This window comes from Diplotaxodon limnothrissa, linkage group LG18 (genome assembly GCF_057381915.1).
Source record: "Diplotaxodon limnothrissa isolate DT_005_m linkage group LG18, D_limnothrissa_male_GT1.1, whole genome shotgun sequence".
In the NCBI taxonomy this organism is placed as follows: Eukaryota; Metazoa; Chordata; class Actinopteri; order Cichliformes; family Cichlidae; genus Diplotaxodon; species Diplotaxodon limnothrissa.
In genome coordinates this window covers 25,198,943-25,213,806 of record NC_140613.1, presented here as the reverse complement: position 1 = coordinate 25,213,806, position 14,864 = coordinate 25,198,943, and the positions used below count along the sequence as shown (strand labels likewise).

Below are 14,864 nucleotides of genomic sequence, written 5' to 3'. Positions count from 1 at the left end.
AGTAGGAATAATTTGCTTTAAACTGTCAAATCAGACAATCATCTGTGTAAAACTGAATGTAATGCTGATCATTAAATCTTCAGTAAATGTGTTTATAAATCAGAACAATCGACTATGTCAGTACATTTACAGGCCTAGTGAGCACACTTATATGTACCATGATGCATTCAGTCATCCCTGCAAAGTCTTTCAGAACAAGTGCAGAAGTTTACAGTGCATTCAATCCTGCTGTGAACCCGCTGACACTTCTCATACAGTCATGGAAGAAGAACACACACACACACACACACACACACACACACACGCACACACACGCTTTTTAAAGATTTCATTACACAGTATATTTTACTGACAAACATTGCGTGCTAAAACAAATGAGAGCAGTGCAACACTTGATTTTCAAGTTCACCACACAAGCACTCATCCACCCACCCCCAGGCAACTGTTTATGAATGGGCAAATTCCATTTATTGCATTTACAAGAACGGATCAATGCATATCATGCTAAAGCACAAACAAGCTGGACAAACAGGTTCAAAAAAGGCTGTGTACCTTCCAAGTGTAAGAAGCGGATATTATGGCCCCACTGGGTAAACTGATAGCAAAAGCAGCCAAACAGAGGTCGTCCGTCACGACCTACATCACAGCAGATATGAATTCTATGCCCTTCTGCCCAACACACACTCCAGAAAAAAAAAAGTTCAAAGCACACGTTTTGGGTAGTTGCACCATTTATTCACATTGCTAGAAATTGCTGCTTTCATGCTTCCAACTTCAATGCTTCTTCTGAAGGAGTTCAAGAGACATTCGTACAAGTCCAAACAACAAGGGTAAGGAGTTCAACACCTGCCTCAGCTACACACTACCACCAGCTTAGTGATCAGCTTCTCAGCCCCATCCTTGAAACATCTTTTGAGCATTATGGGGTGGAAACCTGTTGCTGGAGCCTAAAGGAGTCGAGAAGTCTTTAAAGGATTCGTGGAATTTTAGCTTTAACTGTGCTGCACCTAAAGGTGGCTTGTAGAGGGGAAATATAAGTGGAGGGCCATCCGTAGTAGGAGAAAGGAATGGCAGACCGGAATTGTTAATGTCATCATTATCCTCATTTTCATTATCATAATCATCACCATGGTTAGCATTACCAGGCGAGGGAGTGGGAATACCTTCCTCAAGCCACTTGGAGAGTTGTTCATTTCCCTGCAGGGGCTTAAAATTCAGTGGAGTCTTAAGTTTACCATTCTGCTTTTTTGCAAGATTTTGGGTCATAAAATTTAAATCAACAGTCGGATCTCTGTAAAGCTCAGAGGAATCCACGAAGCTGTTGGGCTCCCTGCCTGGTGGTTCACGCTGTAGCAGCACATAATTCCCAGAATAGAAATTTAGAGTCTGCTCATGTTTGGAGTTTGAGTCACTTATGAATGGTTTTAAATTGTTCGGGAACACAGAGTTGTTATAAGTGGATACAGGAGCGTGCTGAAGCCTATCGAAAGGAACCATAAAATTATCAAGTTCCTCTCCAGGTGATTTATTGTGTTGCTGCTGTGAATTTGGGTTGTTAGACATAAAATTAGGCCACGTTGGACGGTTCAAGTTCCCAGTCAATAGTTGACCGTTTACCTGCACTGGGGACTTAATGTTATTCAGCTGATATTGCCCTGCTGGGTCATAACCTGAAGGCAGAGGTTCTGAGGATTGGCTGTGTAGATACGGCCAGTGGGCATGCAGTGAATTAGGTGCGGGGTTCACGCGGTTCAGTGGTTCATGATTTGTAGTCCAACTTGGATCATTTCCTCGTGGTGTAGTAGGGTTGCCATCTGGTGGCTGTAAATATAATTGCTCCACATTTTGATCTGGAAAGGGGTGCAGTGAGAGGGGCACAGAGGTGTAAGATGAGGCAGATTGTGCTGCTTCAGTCGGCTGTTGAGGAAGTCTTGCAGAACCCACGCCAAACTCAAAATATGAAGCTGTAGGTGGAAATGAAAGATCTGGAAACAAGTGAGGCACATCTGCACAACTGCCAACTCTAGCTGGAGTAATATGGAGAAGCTGATAAAAAGTCATTTGTGTACAGCAGTTAGACAAGGAGCACACAGGTTGCATATATGCAGAGCTGAGCTGAGGATCTTGCGGGGCTGTATAACTATTGATAGTTAGTGGAATTGCAGATTCAGGATGTTTTTGGTCACTGGGTTTAGCAGCACCCTGTGGCTGCAAATAGGTAGCAGAGGGTAATGTCACAGGCTGTAGCAGCTGGAGCTGCTGTGGGTAATAGAGCTGGTTAAGTAGGTGATGCATCTGACCCTGTGGATATCTGAGAAGAGGTGGTGTGCTTTGGACTGGATTTTCCTCATTTGTTCCAGCTGGTGTCTCAGATATTTGACAAAGTTTGTACACTTGTCCCAAAAGACTTTCAGCTGCTGATGCCAAAGCAGCATTTGGATTTCTGGCAGGCTGATTTTCAGGGCACAAGTACATTTGCTGGTGTACCTGACGCTGAGGGGCTTCAGGCTGTGGTGGCTGAGGAACAGTGGACGGGTTTGTAGCAGGCTGTGCTTTGGGCTTTGGTTGGGGGTAGAAGTGATAGAGGTGGGAAAGTTGGTTCTGTGCTTTGGGTTCTGCTTCCTCTGGTTTTTCAGGTAATTTGTGATATGGTGGATGATCTTCAGATGCTGAAGGCTGTGAGTAAAAAGAAAATGAATATGGGGGTTTTTTGTCTTGACTCTCGGGTTGGCTTGCAGGAGGTTCCTGAAGGAGACTAGGCCGTGGGTTGATTGGGCTGGGAAGCAAATGTTCTTCAAACTGACCTGCTGGTGGTTTAGTTATTAGTGACAGTGTAGGGGCAGGTGGCTGAGAATAAAAAGGGGGAAAATGTTGCCATCTTTTCCCTGCATCAGTTTGGACAACTGGAGATGAAGCAGGTCTAGGATTCACTGCGGGCGCAGCAGGTGTATTGACCAGACTTGCAGAGTAAAAGAAAGTGGGGTGGAAAGGACGATCCGTATCTTCTGGCCACTGATTCAGCATATCTGAGTTCTGAGGAAGAACCGCTTGATGAGGATCATGAGGAAAAGTCGACGCATACACACCTTTGCTCGGCGTTTCATTTTGCCAATCGGGATCCTTTGCTGGGTTTTCTGTGAATTCAGGCTGAGCTGGTAATTGTGACGGACAGGAAATTGTTGTTTCTCCATCTCCAGCAACTTCCAGAGTATACAACCCATCCTGAACAGAAATACAAGTTATCTTTCTTCCTAAGAAAGGGAGAAAAATCAAAACAAACATGCACAACATACCTTTTTCTCTAGGCAGGGCGCATAATGAGCAGAGATGACCACACCTTCAGGATGTTCGACTGTGCTGAAGCCACATCTGTTTGAGGCCACGGTTAGTGGCTCCCATTTACCGTTCACTGCAAAATAAATGGCAGGCAGGAACTCACCTTAGGTTTCCTACTCCTAAAGTCATCTTTTGGCAAACTAAGCTATCATTTAGAAAATATAGAAAGCCACATAGAAAGCTAAAAAGTTTAGACAAAAAACAAAACACACACACTGGAGTTTGGACCATCAGTTAACCTTAAGAGAATCTAAAATACATGAAAATTAAGTGGTTGTCATAGTCACACAGGGTTTGGAAAAAGTATTTGTAGGCCAGTTTAGCCAACATGTCATGTCTTTAGTGCTGGTTTAAAAACAAAAACAGAGACATGATGAGGACCAAAAACTCACACTTAACTTTAATATTGGAGACGGGCAGGGTCCACTCCGTTTTTACGAGCATGTCCGCAGTATTGCAGGTGACCATCGGAGGATTCAGTGACAGCGAGCCCATGAAAGGGCACGACATCCTCACTGGTATGCCCCACCAAAGCAGTGGGAGAACATAAGTGTCCTCCTGAAAGCAGCAAGGAAGCTATTATACATAAGCACGTGGTTAAAATGTGCAGTGCCTTCAGATCACAGTGACCCACCTGGAGAGCGACGAAGCAACCATCATAGGGTGCGACTAGGACCAGATCTCGTGGTGTCGAGCTGATGGTGTAACCGCAGCTCGAAGGTAACTTGGACAGGGGCAAAGGAGACAAATGGCTTCCTGGGGGAGACGTTCAGCAGGAGGAGGGTGTAAAAAGCATTACATGGAACTACTACGCAGACCTTAACATAACTACTTACCCCTGTCCACGAAAAGCAGAGATCCAGGGGTAGAAGCAGCATCATGAACCTGAAGCGTCATGGAGTCTAGCGTACATTCAACCTTTGGTTCCATCTTAAGGAGTCGTTCCATTGCCTCCAGGTCGAGACCACCATATTGTCCATCTGGTTGTTTAGCTTCCTCCCAGGCTTTCAAAAGTAGGGTTTGAAATTAGTTTTAGAAGGTATGCAGTCGTTTACTAGAGGCCCTAAAACACTATGAACACAAAATCCTTTACAAGCATAAGAGACCAAATGTTGGATTTATTACTTTTAAAAGCCATGGCTCACTTTCAATTTTAACTTTACGTACCCACGTCTGCCTGGTAATCTGTTTCAACATCCCTGGTGTTGTTTGTGGTCTTGTTTCTGTTGGGTTTAGGACTTCGCAGCAGCTTTTGCCCAATTGAAAGTTTTCCATGATGCTGATGACCTTTAGCTCCACTTTGACTAAGCGTTGAGTTTCCACCTAGTTCATCCAGGGCTTTAAGCCTCGTCAGTGTTGCGCATTGACAAAGTGAAGCAGAAAACAAAAAGAGCCCAAAATACAGTGAGCCATTAACACCCCTGCTCTCTCTACACGCCATTGGAACAGAGGAAAAAGCACTGCCCCAGGACTGTACCACAAAAACTGATCAGTCCTCTTAGCATGTAGTGCTAAACCTGGTCTTAATTTTGACTAATCAAACACCTAACCACAGCAGCTGGTGCCAATGGCGCAGTTAAGAGCAGGAGGTAGTCTGTGGCTCTGACAAGACAACAAGATTTACAACAAGTTACCCTGCTGCCATTTTTCTAACAGAACTTTTTTGCTGCTCAGTTTTCCTTCGGCTGAATGATGCTATACAGATTATATTTTATGGTAATATAATTCTTCTACAGCTTGTTTAGTGGCCAATTTTCAGACTTTTTGTTGCTTCATTTTGTGTGAAACATCTTTGAAACTTTTTTAAAAGAAAAATTGAATAAAATCTCAAATCAAAACTCCACTGCAATAATAAATCACATATGGATTGTGTTGCTGTCCGTGTCTCCTTTATTCTGGTCAAAGTGTGGGTAGTGTGGGTTTGGTGGGCAAGCAGCAGCTGTACTAAACTCAATACTAAGCAGTCAAACACTGTTTAGAACCACAAATTTTACTGAAATCTAGCGCTCGTCCCGAGTTTCCAAATTTGAGTCCCACTCTGAGGAAATGTGCCTGATATGGTGCATATCTAAAATCTAGTGTGTTTCTTTAGTGTAGCAAAAACACATGCAGCTAGTCTTTATACAAGACAATGATGTCGTGAGACTTTTTTTTTTTGCCAGTGAGAAAATGAGTAAAGACATGACTGATTTTGTCTCAGAGATTTAGAGCTGTGTAGCCAGTTTATCCTTCCTGTCTAGCATGTTTTCTTTCCTTTGGTTTGATTAGGAACTGGTCTGAAAGTAAGACAGATTATCACCCAAATCCCATTTAGATCAACACTTTATTTTATTGTTTTAACCTTAAAAGTTTGTCCTTAGCTACTGAAAATACCAAAGCAGCCCGAGCAGATCAAAGCGATTTCCCTTTGATGGCAGCCTGCAATTTATTAAAACTCCGTAATTCCTACAGATTTTAGTCATTAAACACTTCAGCAAGTTTATTTCTGGGATTTGGCAAGACTCGAGTGCATTCTCCTATTAAAGAGTGGAATGTGATAATTCACACATTAAGTGTAGCAGTAGCGTTCTCCTGTTTGATCATAAGATCTAGGTCAGTGTTTTCCCAATCAGAGTATGTACTGTTGCTAATTCAGTGTATCATTAGCACAATAAATTCAAACTGCCCCAGTTACAGCTATAATCACTAAAACTCCTGATTTACTCCATTAAACAAAGATTGAAGTGATGAGGCAACAGACTGGACATACTGGCTTTCCCTCTGGTTGGAATAATGTTTATTTGATCTGTCTGTAAACAAGACGTCTCATCGATGCATGGCATTTGAAACAGCAGATTTTGTGGCAGAAGGAAACTTCCCACTCAAAGAAAAGTGGACAAAATATTCCAAACTTTTTTCCCCCCAGTCGTTTAATTCTGTACATATTCCACAAAGTCTGGAGATTACTGATGCCAAAATATCCCTTAGGAAAAGTGCCATTAAAAGTTACTTCTTGCTGGGGCAGCAGTTTAAAAATCCAACTTGTGGTAGCAACAGATCATCAGATATTGATTTTTTTTTTTTTTATGGCACAGAATACAGTTATTCTCAGAAAAAAAAAAAATTCACAAGACAACTTACAAATGTTCTTATTCCAACCAACACCATTTTCAATATGTTTAGTGTACACAGCATCTTTTTTTTTTCTTTTAAATATACTTCTACGTACCGTACTATGACAATTTGTGAATACACCTTTGATGACTAAAGCACAAGGCAAATAATCCCAAGGCGCTGGAGCCCAGCAGCCTCAGTTTACAGTCAAAATGCATTCATACTGTAGTACAATGACATTTCAGTTTCATCGGTTAATGAACAAGAAGTTAGCGACAAATCAATTAGTGATGAGAAGTTTAAGTAGTGTTGAAGTCTAAAGAAGCAGTTACATGTTTTACAGTCATCTCAAGTAGTCGTCTTAATGATTTACAGTCAACAGGTGATGCCAACAATCATCCATCAGAATAAGCTGAAGGAGCTCTGATAACCCTTTTATATTGACAATTGGTCCAAAGGGAGGGAGACTTGTGGGGGAGAGGGGTGTGTATGCATGTAGTGATTTTACAGCAAAATTTACAGATAGCAGGAGATGACAGACGTCTCAGCTGGCACAGAGGTGGAATGTCTGCAGAGACTCCCGAAATATAGTGAAGTGAGACGACGACCTCAGTAATGGGTGACCTTACACAACAGCCCAACACCACATCGTTAACTTTTAAGACCACATTCAGGTACAACAGCAAAGAAAAGCATGTGATGGAGGGTTGAAGAAGTTGTGCGGCGAGGGCGGCGAATCGGTACACACATACAGGACTTTAGAGGAAGTTTGTCATTTCTTTAATGGAAGCAGATGAGAAGATGGTTTTGGCTGGAATACGGCGCTAGGACAGAGGAGGGAGCCGGGCTGGGATCCAAGTGTTACAGAGAGTATGCATGCAACTTTTAAATGCCAACATGCTGATTTAAAAAAAAAAAAAAAAAACACAGCATCTTTTAGTAATGCTCAAAAGAAGGGGAAAGAAAATGCGTAATTATGCACCTTCACCACCATCACATGTGTACTTCCTGTTCAAATACTAGCCACTTGCTGCAGTGAATGTTATAGAAGGCGAGTCCAAATTTGTTGAATGCTTTTATTACACTTTGCGATCATATTTGATGCACACTTGTGGTTAACATTTCAATGAACATGCCATTACTGTAGTGTCAGAAACATCAGAAGTACAATGTTTAAGTGGGGAACATTAAAAAAAAAATAAAAATAAATAAAGAGGGTGGTGTTGGGAGGGTTAAGCAAACAAAAGGTTGTGTATAAAAGTAGACTGGATAGGAAGTAACACTGTATGCCACCTAATCCTGGAAGTAGTGTCAACACAATACGGTGAGTGGTAGTGAGCTGCTAAGGTGACGAACGGGTGGAGAGGTTGCTTAATATCCAGACTTCCTCAGGTACTCAGCCATTGCATGTGCTTTCTTGTTAAGATTTCCACCATGGACCGCCTCCTTTCCCATGACTATAACCAATACTGGAGCACACAAGGAAAAAAAGAGAAATGAACAGAATTGAAGAGTCTCCCTCCCCCTACAGGATGGATGGGGGAGGGGGGAACAAAGGTGACACAGCATCTTACCACTCTTCATTGCTATTAAAAGTTTCCAAGACATTTGACTGCTTTCAGGAGAAATCTTAACAGCAATATTTCTTTTCTCTTCTTTATGTCCCTCAAATTTTAGCTAAGTGAGCTTGAAATCATTAAAACCCTGAATCCCTCAAGTATTTTGCCATTGAGTAAGCCTTCTTATTCAATCCGCCTCCATGGACCCCTTCTTTGCCCATTACAAGAACCAAAACTGGAAAAGAGAAGAGATAGAAAAGAGACAGTTAAGAAAAAGAGGTAAGAGAAAAGCAGTAAGAGTGTTTTCCCACACACAGGTTCTACTTGGGCGGGCCGCTCAGGTATATTAACAGCTACCTAAATGTGCCTGATAAATGTTTTTGTTCAATTTTATTTTCCTCATTGAGTCCGACGTCATCTCTGATCAAGTTAACACTAGAAAAATTTCTGCACTCTTATTTTGAAAGGTCAGTTGCTGATAACCAGCAAGCACTGACCATTTCTCTTCGCACGTTTTCTCTGCTGCAGCTTTCACCTGCTGCTCAGTGGATGTGCTTTTGAAGATCCACTGTGAGCTGGAGGTTCACACCTGCCAGAACCTGCAGCAGGTGGAGAACTGGTTTATGTGGCGCTACACCGAGCTCACTGAGGCTGCAGGGAATAATAAGGGCTACCAGCTACAGTCTAAAAACTATGGAGTCATAGTTCAACTGCAGTATGAGACTCACTGAAGATACAGCTGATGACATTGCTTAAAAAAAAAGCAAAAAAGCAAAAACCCTTGGGTCAAAGTGCAGACCCAAGTTGCATAGAAAATGCTTATAATTTATTATTTAAGACAGCTCCTCCCACTTTTACACACACACTTATCTCCCGCCACAAGTGGAGCACAAGTATGTGGGAAACACTATTAGAAATGTGACATCTAAGGATATTCAACTGAAGTGCAGTTTTATTATTAGCATTATTCATGTTGCTACTTGACACAATACAGCTTCTACACATGTCCTGTGTCACTGAACCATTGATTCAAATCTGCCAAATTCATTAACCATAATTTCTAGTTCTGTTAAAGACAAAACAGTTACGGATGAGTGAGCAGTTTCCTGCACAGCCCTCGTCTTCAGTGCACTTTTAAATATTGGTGTGTTTTGCACTGACAAACTGCAGGAAGACCAGTGCACTTGATTAGACCCATTTTCTCAGCTTCTGCTGACCTCTGCGTTTACCAACAAACCAGATGTGATTCGCCCAAGAGATTTAGGACAGAATCGCTCCTTTTTTGAGGGTCCTGGCTCTTTCTGCTAAAGAAAGATAATACCAAAAAAGAAAGACACTAATCAAGGTGCACTGTACCTTCCATACAGTTAAGACTGTAGCACCTCCATGCATGTGCTGTTGAATCAAATGTGTGCATTATTTCTTTGACTCTTCAAGTGAGGAACAACATACAGAGAAGTAGAATAACAGGTGGAAATAGCTCATGCTTAGGGAAAGAAGAAAAAAAACCCAAAAAGAACAATACAACTTATAGCTGAGGACAAAACAGTAAATGAAAACAGAATCTGGTTTTCATTGCAACCAGTGTTTCTCACCTTAGCACCAGGTTACAGTCATTTTTAAACAAATCATTTTCAAGTGAGAACTGATTTAAAAGTATTTAAATGTTTTGGATGTGTGCAATTAGCGCGTGCGCACGCGCGCGCGCGCACGCACAGGCAAATTGAAAGAAGCGGGGATATCGTGGCTTATAAAGCTGTACTAATCTTGTAATAAATGCAAACACTAGAGTAACCGTAACTTGAGTCAAAGATACTAAAACCATGTGTTTGAGGCCTACAAAAGATTTAAATCATCAAAATAACACAATTTTCTGCCAACACAAAACTTGTTTCTTCACTAATGTTAAACTATTTCAGTAGTTTTGGCCATCCTGTATCATTTGACCTTTATAGAACAAATGACTAATTAAGAATATAAACTATTAGTGAAATACTGGGAAAAATATAACTTTGTGCATCCTGTAGATCTTATTCTGGCTCAGGTGTGGATTACAACCATAGCAATGAGATAAGGAAGTGATGTCATGCTGCAAGAGAATGAGCCTGACAAATCTAATTTAAGACATTGCTCATACCCATGTGTTTATGGGAAACAGTAGTGTCTTAGCCTAAGTATGCATTCTGATAGCTGCAAAAAGCTAACCCATAATACGCCTTTACCTTTGCCGGCTCTTCCCACAGAGATATTGTATGTAGGTTCTCCTCCTTGGCTCTTTGTCCTGATGTCCATTGTCCAGTCGCCCTCATCCTGGAGGCTGTCTCTGAGGACTGAACACTTCTTTGAGCCCAGAGTGAGACCGCTGGTGTAAAAGGTCTCCCTGTCCTTACCGATAAGGACGTCTATTTCCTGAGACTGAGGAGAGAGAGAGAGGGGCAAACAAAAAAAGAGACACACAAAGCAACAGGATTGAGGCGATATTAGTCACATGCCCAAGAAGTAGATGTGGTTCCAGTGACATGGCAAGCATAATCCCATTTCAAATAACACAGTATTATTAGGTAGATCAACTTTAATGCATGACTTTTATGCACACATGAATTCCGCACAATAATTGAGGGCTATTTTAAAAGAATTGCACATGTCTTGACTTTTGGGGATTCATTTCCATCCTTGTAAACACTGTTTTATAATTCTTTTGTGAGAATTGGGTGATTTTTTTTTGCAAAGACATATTCCAATTCTGTTCTGGGTGTCAGACAAAATGATAGAGGCCTCAATTATCTAATATTTTAGAAAGGCACAGAGAAAAACAAAAGGTATATTATTAATAGTAGCATTCTGGCACCGGTCACGTGTGACAAAACAGCGGCATTAGGAATTACAGACTAGCATCAAGGGAAAGGACCGCGTTGAAACCCATTCTCTGAATCCTAACACGCCCTGTCCCCAAACCAGGCGATAATATGATCGGGATCCTCTGCCTGCAGGGACTAGCGGAAGTAAAGCGGCGTCTATGCACCGGTCTACCGCTCAAGCAATCCCAATGAATGAACTGAAAACGCTCATTCCCTATTAAAAGACGAGCATTTATAATTGCACTCGTTTCTTGCTCGCACTGATAACACTGCGGATTTACCCCAGGCTGAACCAAACACCACACATTAGCTTTTAAAAGCACCCGGAGCCGGTAAAGCAGCAGCTTAAAGTTAGCTAATCAAAGCAAGCGTGCACACAAAAGCATGCACGCTCCCTTCAATCAGACACAGTCTACTCGCTGGTCTTAAATTAGCTAAGTGTTGTTTTACCCGGGTTCCCTCACCCCTTTATTTTGATTATTACAAGACAGCACGCCATAATCATCTATTTGTGTGTGAAAGCCATTATACGAGAAGCCTTCTCTGAACCACATGAGGTCTAATCCCAACGTTTCCTTAGCTAGAAAAAGCCGACACAGGCCACTGGTGAGCTAGCCAGCTAGCCCATAAGCTAGCTCGGCACCGTTAGCTCGTTAGTCGCTCAGATCCTGCGAGGTAACGGTTTCTGCGCTCCTCTGGCTGGTGAACGTCTGCGTGACAGATAACATTACTGCCAAACGAAACCACACTCTCACACCCCCAAACGAGCTCGTTTTGACTTCTTACCGTGATATTGTTGAATGTACCACCGGCATGTGCTGCCCAAACATATTTGGCGTCCATATAACCAACAATGGCGCTATCCTGACAGCTGCCATCGGCCATCAGGTTTTCCACGTAGCTTTGCCAAGACATTTTCAAGAAACTGATGATATAAATATATTTAATTTAAAAAACTACACCTATTTTTTAGTGTTGTCGCCAAATAAGAGGCAAGACAGAATGAAAGAAAGCCCGCAGACTAATTTAGAGTCTCCAATCTAACCCACACTTCGACGTTGAGCAACGCGAAGGCTGGGGCAGCAAAGAAAGCCAGGGCAGTGAGGCAGCGGCTGGGTGTAGTCCGTATCAGATCACTCCGCACAATGAGCTCCCTGGCGCTTTTATGGCAGCAGGCGGCGGAATAAAGAGGGACTTATCAGCTCAGCCAACAGTCAAGTCTGAGGGACTGCCGGGGTGGAGATTTACTGATTCTTCCATTAACTTCAAGTGTTTTCATGTTGTATGGATGACATGACAAAGAGCGTCAGACCAGACACCGTGTGGGCTTTTACCCGCAGTACACAAAAACAACACGCACTGAGATGCACGTGTCTGATGGATTTCGCGATTATTTTCTCACCTAACGATCCTTCATATTATTGCTACTTAAAATCTGCATTCACCGGCCACTTTGTTAGGTACACCTGTTCATCTGCAAGTAATTGCAAGTATCTTATCAGCCAATCACATAGCAGCAACTCAATGCATTGTAAATATGGTCGAGACGACATGCTGAAATTCAAACCGAGCATCAGAATGATGAAGAAAGGTGATTTAAGTGACTTTGAACGTGGCGTGGTTGTTTGTCTCTGTATTTCAGGAAAAAAATATCGGGGTTTGGGTTAGGGTGAAAATGCCTTGTTGATTTCAAAGGTCGGAGGATAATGGCTAGACTGCTTTGAGGTGATAGAAAGGGAATAATAACCCAAAAAGGCCATTCATTATGTTCATTATTCATAATTCATTATATTCTGAACACACAACACTTTGACCTTGAAGCAGATGGGCTACAGCAGCAGCCAAAGGGTGCCACTTCTGTCAGCTAAGAACAGGAAACTGAGGCTCCAGTCAACAAGATACTGGAAAATGTTTCCTGGTGAGTCTCAGTTTCTGCTCCAACATTCTGATGTAGGGTTAAAAAAAAAAACAAAAAACAAGAAAGCATGGCTCCATCCTGCATCATATCAATGGTTCAGACTAGTAGTGGTGGTGTAATGGTGAGGGGGATGTTTTCTAGGCACACTTTAGGTCCCTTAGTACCAACTGTGCCTCGTTTAAACACCACAGCCTGCCTGTTGTTGAATGTGTCCATCCTTTTTTGACTACAGTGCATTCATCTTCTGGTTGCTTCCAAGAAAGATCATCTCAAATTGCTTACTTGAACATACTAAGTTCACTGTACTCAAATAATCCCCACATCACCAGATCTTAGTCAAATCAAGCACCTTTGGATGTGCTCATGAACGTGCAGCCAACAAATCTGCAGTAACTGTGTGATGTTGTCATGTCAATATGGGCCAAAATCTCTCAGGAATGTTTTAAACACCCTATTGAATCCAAGGGATGAAGAATTAAGGCAGATCGGAAGGCAAAAAGGAAGTCCAACCTGGTACTAGCAAGTGATGACTACTGAGAGATATAAACCAGTCTCCCCTAAGAAATCTGATTATCTGAGATAAGCAACCCGTATATTTATTATCTGTGTTCTGCTTGGGGTCCTGGAGACAAACTCAGAAGCCCAAGACTGCTTAACATTATCTTATCAGCTTGGAACTTTTCATGACATCATTTTAGATTCTTTTATGTGATTAATATAAAAAATGTGCTTAGACTCTAGCTAACACAAATATATGGAAAATTAGAATTATGTTTGGGAATTACAGTGGAACGCCTTTTGCTCATACTTATATACATTACCACATCTATTTGATCAAATATGCTGTCCCAGTTGGACAAATCATTGCACTCGCTTTAAAAAGGTTCAGGATTATGAGATTAGTACTGTTTTTACTTACACTGTTTGAAGCATAGCTTTGTTTGTCTCAGACTAAAAAAAAGACAATTTCTGCATTTAAAATATGCTTTTTCTTTAAAAACAAAAGTCATCATTCTTGACTACTTAAACATTAGATGATGCTCATACTGCCTTTTTTGCCTTGTCATCCTAACAGCAGCATGAATGTCACATTAACAAGTATTTAACCTTACATCCTTTTCACTGCGTCTAAATGTTTTTAAACAAGATCAACAAAACAAATAAATGTGATTATTCTACAGTCCATTGTAAAAGTGATGACCAGTAGTTCACTATGTCCATTTCAGACACCCCATCCTCCCCCTTCTTATCAAAATCAGGCCCAGATCGTTCCACTTGGTATATAAGTCACTGTGTTGGAGACAGTGCAAGCTAAACCTAATCTTTTCTATTTTGGACCCAGTTAAACAGTTTTAATCACAGACATGTACACTGTTTGAAACTGCAGGGGTTTTTTTTTTTTTATCACACCACTGTTATTATTATAGCGGACCTAAAACAACCATTACTTGATATAAGCTAAATGAAACGGTGAAGGGTTCAAGGTTCACCCAAAATCACCAAAAAAGGAAAGGGAAGGACCTCTTTGAATTCAAAACTCATTCTTGGCCACCGGGGGCAGTGTTCTCTATGATTTGGGAAGCCTCGTGGTCTGTGAGAAAAAACATGTTTCGCTGGTTTCAGAGCACGTCTTTTTCCTTTCGGTGCTTTTGAGAGATATCCTGTAAAGTTCCTGTAAAATTGAAACAGGAAGCATTCTGGTTAATTCTTAATTAGATAGTTTCTATTTTTTTTTATTTGCTCATATATGTTACAAGTATGCATATTTTGTCGTATTGCTCCATAACACATTTAAACAGAATACTGGGTGGATTTAGTTTGTTATTGCAGCTGATCATCAAATAAGGCATTTTATACCTCATGCTACCTGATATAATAGCCCAGTAACAGCTAATTAAGGCAAGGTGTAACTAAAAAAAAAAGAAAGAAATAAACTTTACAGTGATAAGAAAAGAGTATTTTGCTCTGAGGGGCAGGCGGTAGCAAACAAGCAAGAGTGTTTGGGAGTGTTTTATCAAGACATCCATCTATTGTGATTTATATAAATCTGACTAATCGCATAATCAGCTAGACTGATAATGAGGAAATTATGAGCTAATT

The 14,864-nt window shown here is 41.4% G+C and overlaps 2 protein-coding genes across 3 annotated transcripts; both read right to left on the bottom strand.

The window, feature by feature from the left end:
* Positions 1-888: 888 nt before the first annotated feature.
* LOC146613743 (uncharacterized) lies at positions 889-4,777 on the bottom strand. The gene is made up of 6 exons (XM_085378998.1): positions 4,504-4,777; positions 4,173-4,340; positions 3,971-4,092; positions 3,729-3,894; positions 3,294-3,409; positions 889-3,222 (listed from the first exon to the last, which is right to left on the bottom strand). The coding sequence occupies exons 1-6, from the start codon at positions 4,775-4,777 to the stop codon at positions 889-891; spliced, it is 3,180 nt and encodes a 1,059-aa protein (XP_085235124.1).
* Positions 4,778-6,026: 1,249 nt separating this feature from the next.
* On the bottom strand, positions 6,027-11,925 carry LOC146613742 (profilin-2-like). 2 transcript variants are annotated; one of them, XM_085377409.1, is made up of 3 exons: positions 11,633-11,925; positions 10,211-10,403; positions 6,027-7,898 (listed from the first exon to the last, which is right to left on the bottom strand). In XM_085377409.1, the coding sequence occupies exons 1-3, from the start codon at positions 11,759-11,761 to the stop codon at positions 7,801-7,803; spliced, it is 420 nt and encodes a 139-aa protein (XP_085233535.1). In that variant the 5' UTR covers positions 11,762-11,925; the 3' UTR covers positions 6,027-7,800. The 2 variants fall into 2 exon arrangements, with proteins under 2 accessions (XP_085233535.1, XP_085233534.1); XM_085377408.1 differs by having other exon boundaries at positions 7,831-8,223.
* Positions 11,926-14,864: the final 2,939 nt, after the last annotated feature.